Below are 4935 nucleotides of genomic sequence, written 5' to 3' on the forward strand. Positions count from 1 at the left end.
TCACTCACTCACTCACTCACTCACTCACTCACTCACTCACTCACTCACTCACTCTGACCACTGCAGACTCACTCACTCACTCACTCACTCACTCACTCACTCACTCACTCTCTTACTCTGACCACTGCAGACTCACTCACACACTCACTCACTCACTCACTCACTCACTCACTCACTCACTCACTCACTCACTCACTCACTCACTCACTCTCTCTTACTCTGACCACTGCAGACTCACTCACTCACTCACTCACTCACTCACTCACTCACTCAGACCACTGCAGACTCACTCACTCACTCACTCTCTTACTCTGACCACTGCAGACTCACTCACTCACTCACTCACTCACTCACTCACTCACTCACTCACTCACTCACTCACTCACTCACTCACTCACTCACTCACTCACTCTGACCACTGCAGACTCACTCACTCACTCACACACTCTGACCACTGCAGACTCACTCACTCACTCACTCACTCTCTTACTCTGACCACTGTAAACTCACTCACTCACTCACTCACTCACTCACTCACTCACTCACTCACTCACTCACTCACTCACTCACTCACTCACTCACTCACTCACTCTGACCACTGCAGACTCACTCACTCACTCTGACTACTGCAGACTCACTCACTCACTCACTCACTCTCTTACTCTGACCACTACAGACTCACTCACTCACTCACTCACTCACTCACTCACTCACTCACTCTGACCACTGCAGACTCACTCACTCACTCACTCACTCACTCACTCACTCACTCACTCACTCACTCACTCACTCACTCACTCACTCACTCACTCTCTTACTCTGACCACTGCAGACTCACTCACACACTCACTCACTCACTCACTCACTCACTCACTCACTCACTCACTCACACTCTGACCACTGCAGACTCACTCACTCACTCACTCACTCACTCACTCACTCACTCACTCAGACCACTGCAGACTCACTCACTCACTCACTCTCTTACTCTGACCACTGCAGACTCACTCACTCACTCACTCACTCACTCACTCACTCACTCACTCACTCACTCACTCACTCACTCACTCTGACCACTGCAGACTCACTCACTCACTCACACACTCTGACCACTGCAGACTCACTCACTCACTCACTCACTCTCTTACTCTGACCACTGTAAACTCACTCACTCACTCACTCACTCACTCACTCACTCACTCACTCACTCACTCACTCACTCACTCACTCACACACTCACTCACACACTCACTCACACACTCACTCACACACTCTGACCACTGCAGACTCACTCACTCACTCACTCACTCACTCACTCACTCACTCACTCACTCACTCACTCACTCACTCACTCACTCACTCACTCACTCACTCACTCACTCTCTTACTCTGACCACTGTAAACTCACTCACTCACTCACTCACTCTCTTACTCTGACCACTGTAAACTCACTCACTCACTCACTAACTCACTCACTCACTCACTCAATCACTCTCTTACTCTGACCACTGTAAACTCACTCACTCACTCACTCACTCACTCACTCACTCACTCTCTTACTCTGACCACTGTAAACTCACTCACTCACTCACTCACTCACTCACTCACTCACTCACTCACTCACTCACTCACTCACTCACTCACTCACTCACTGACCACTGCAGACTCACTCACTCACTCACTGAACACTGCAGACTCACTCACTCACTCACTCACTCACTCAGACCACTGCAGACTCACTCACTCACTCACTCACTCACTCACTCACTGAACACTGCAGACTCACTCACTCACTCACTCACTCACTCACTCACTCACTCACTCTCACTGACCACTGCAGACTCACTCACTCACTCACTCACTCACTCTGACCACTGCAGACTCACTCACTCACTCACTCTCTTACTCTGACCACTGCAGACTCACTCACTCACTCACTCACTCACTCACTCACTCACTCACTCACTCACTCACTCACTCACTCACTCACTCACTCACTCACTCACTCTGACCACTGCAGACTCACTCACTCACTCACACACTCTGACCACTGCAGACTCACTCACTCACTCACTCACTCTCTTACTCTGACCACTGTAAACTCACTCACTCACTCACTCACTCACTCACTCACTCACTCACTCACTCACTCACTCACTCACTCACACACTCACTCACACACACACTCACTCACACACTCTGACCACTGCAGACTCACTCACTCACTCACTCACTCACTCACTCACTCACTCACTCACTCACTCACTCACTCTCTTACTCTGACCACTGTAAACTCACTCACTCACTCACTCACTCTCTTACTCTGACCACTGTAAACTCACTCACTCACTCACTCACTCACTCACTCACTCACTCACTCACTCACTCACTCACTCTCTTACTCTGACCACTGTAAACTCACTCACTCACTCACTCACTCTCTTACTCTGACCACTGTAAACTCACTCACTCACTCACTAACTCACTCACTCACTCACTCTCTTACTCTGACCACTGTAAACTCACTCACTCACTCACTCACTCACTCACTCACTCACTCACTCACTCTCTTACTCTGACCACTGTAAACTCACTCACTCACTCACTCACTCACTCACTCACTCACTCACTCACTCACTCACTCACTCACTCACTCACCACTGCAGACTCACTCACTCACTCACTGAACACTGCAGACTCACTCACTCACTCACTCACTCACTCAGACCACTGCAGACTCACTCACTCACTCACTCACTCACTGAACACTGCAGACTCACTCACTCACTCACTCACTCACTCACTCACTCACTCACTCACTCTCACTGACCACTGCAGACTCACTCACTCACTCACTCACTCACTCTGACCACTGCAGACTCACTCACTCACTCACTGAACACTGCAGACTCACTCACTCACTCACTCACTCACTCACTCACTCACTCACTCACACTGACCACTGCAGACTCACTCACTCACTCACTGAACACTGCAGACTCACTCACTCTGACCACTGCAGACTCACTCACTCACTCACTCACTCACTCACTGAACACTGCAGACTCACTCACTCACTCACTCACTCACTCACACTGACCACTGCAGACTCACTCACTCACTCACTGAACACTGCAGACTCACTCACTCACTCACTCACTCACTCACTCACTCTGACCACTGCAGACTCACTCACTCACTCACTCACTCACACTCACTGAACACTGCAGACTCACTCACTCACTCACTCACTCACTCACTCACTCACTCACTCACTCTGACCACTGCAGACTCACTCACTCACTCACTCACTCACTCACTCACTCACTCACTCTGACCACTGCACAGCCGTCAGCAAAGCGTGCAAGCTTCCCCGTTGAGATCTCCAGCCTCCTGCACACAGAACATCAATTATTAACAAAATTAGTTTTCTAAGTTGTGCATGAAACAAAGATGTGTTACAATAATAATAAAAATAATAATAATAATAATTTTAATTTTTCTATTTCAAAATGTAATGTTTGAATCAATGCTGTTTTTTGTGAAATGTTTTAACTAGCAATTTCTGTTTCTACACCAAAAGTTTTCAGTTTACACGCTCTGATTATGATGCAGTGATGGTAATACCATAGTACTGCTGGATTAACACTTTACCAGTGGTACTGTAAGGTTCTTCAGAGAAAGCCACTGTATTATCATCATTCACAGCATTAATATGTTATATCGCATGGTAATGCTGTTGCATGAATTGGTATAAAGCGACTCTCATCCATAATGCCTCAGGGGTTTTCACACTGGGGTCCGGAGGAAGGTTAGAGAAACGCAGTGTAACAAATTTAAACATACATAAAAAAAGAATAGACTTAAATAAATAAATTTGAATTAAATAATTTTATTAAAATAATTGAAATTTTATTTAAATAAATAATAATTTAATACATTTGATGAAAATAAATACATTAAAATAAATAAATAAAAAGGATTGAAATAAACACTTAAAATTGGATTAAATTAAAAACAAATAACCATATAATCAAAACATTTGATCAAAACAAATACATAAAAATGATTAAAATAAATAAAATGTAATAAAAAAATTAATTTGATAAAACTAAATTAATAAACAAAGCTTGATTAAAATAAATTAAAAGAAAGGCGGTCTAAAAATGTAAAAATATATAAATAAAAATGAAGAAAAAAAACTATGTAACTAAACAAGAAAACAGAATAAAATATATAATATTAATTTAAATAAATAATAAATTAATACATTTGATGATTAATATCATTTGATTTAAATAAATTAATTCATAAAATACATCTTTAGTACTAAAATGAGTAGAAAAACAATGTATGTAATATAACAGAAAATAAATATTTTAGACATTTATAATAGAACATTTTCACAGTATTAAATATTCTTATACATGAAAATATATAGCTGTCTTTTAAATATTGGAGTGGTAAAAATGATTGGACAGTTATGCATGTTGAGGAGTCCTGAATACTCTCACCTCTCTCCTAAACTCACAGCTACAGTCCGCTCATGAAAGCCTCTGACAGCAGCGAGCCGAACCCAGCCGAGCCGAGCCTTCATCACACACCTCATCATCACACTCATCTAATGACACACACAACACACAGCGAGTTTCATTACACACACGCATGCAGCGGACACTGGGCCGCCATGACAGCTACAGGAATGAACTCTCGCGAGAAGACATTACAGCGCTGCGATTCAAAATAAAAGTCGAATATAAAAAATATACCATTTACGTTACGCTAACAAGAAAACATTAAACAACCGTTTCTTAAAACCAAATCCCATCAAAAGCTCATGTTTATGTGTTTTAAGTACTTTTTGGTCACACTTTATATTAGGTCTAAACATTAGGCTATTTTCTTACATAGGAAACAAGGTGTGACAAGGACCTG

The 4935-nt window shown here is 43.2% G+C and overlaps 1 protein-coding gene across 2 annotated transcripts in view; it reads right to left on the bottom strand.

The window, feature by feature from the left end:
• pnpt1 (polyribonucleotide nucleotidyltransferase 1) overlaps positions 1 to 4701 on the bottom strand; it is a 22927-nt gene extending 18226 nt beyond the window's left edge. For both annotated transcript variants that reach the window (XM_079855598.1, XM_079855597.1), the window contains exons 1-2: positions 4515 to 4701; positions 3333 to 3393 (exon numbers count right to left, since the gene is read on the bottom strand). In XM_079855598.1, coding sequence (XP_079711724.1) covers positions 3333 to 3393; positions 4515 to 4621 — 168 coding nt within the window. In that variant the 5' untranslated portion in view covers positions 4622 to 4701. The remainder of the gene's footprint in view (positions 1 to 3332; positions 3394 to 4514) is intronic.
• Between the last annotated feature and the right edge of the window lie 234 nt (positions 4702 to 4935).

This window comes from Squalius cephalus, assembly GCF_949319135.1.
Source record: "Squalius cephalus genome assembly, chromosome: 21".
Classification (NCBI taxonomy): domain Eukaryota; kingdom Metazoa; phylum Chordata; class Actinopteri; order Cypriniformes; family Leuciscidae; genus Squalius; species Squalius cephalus.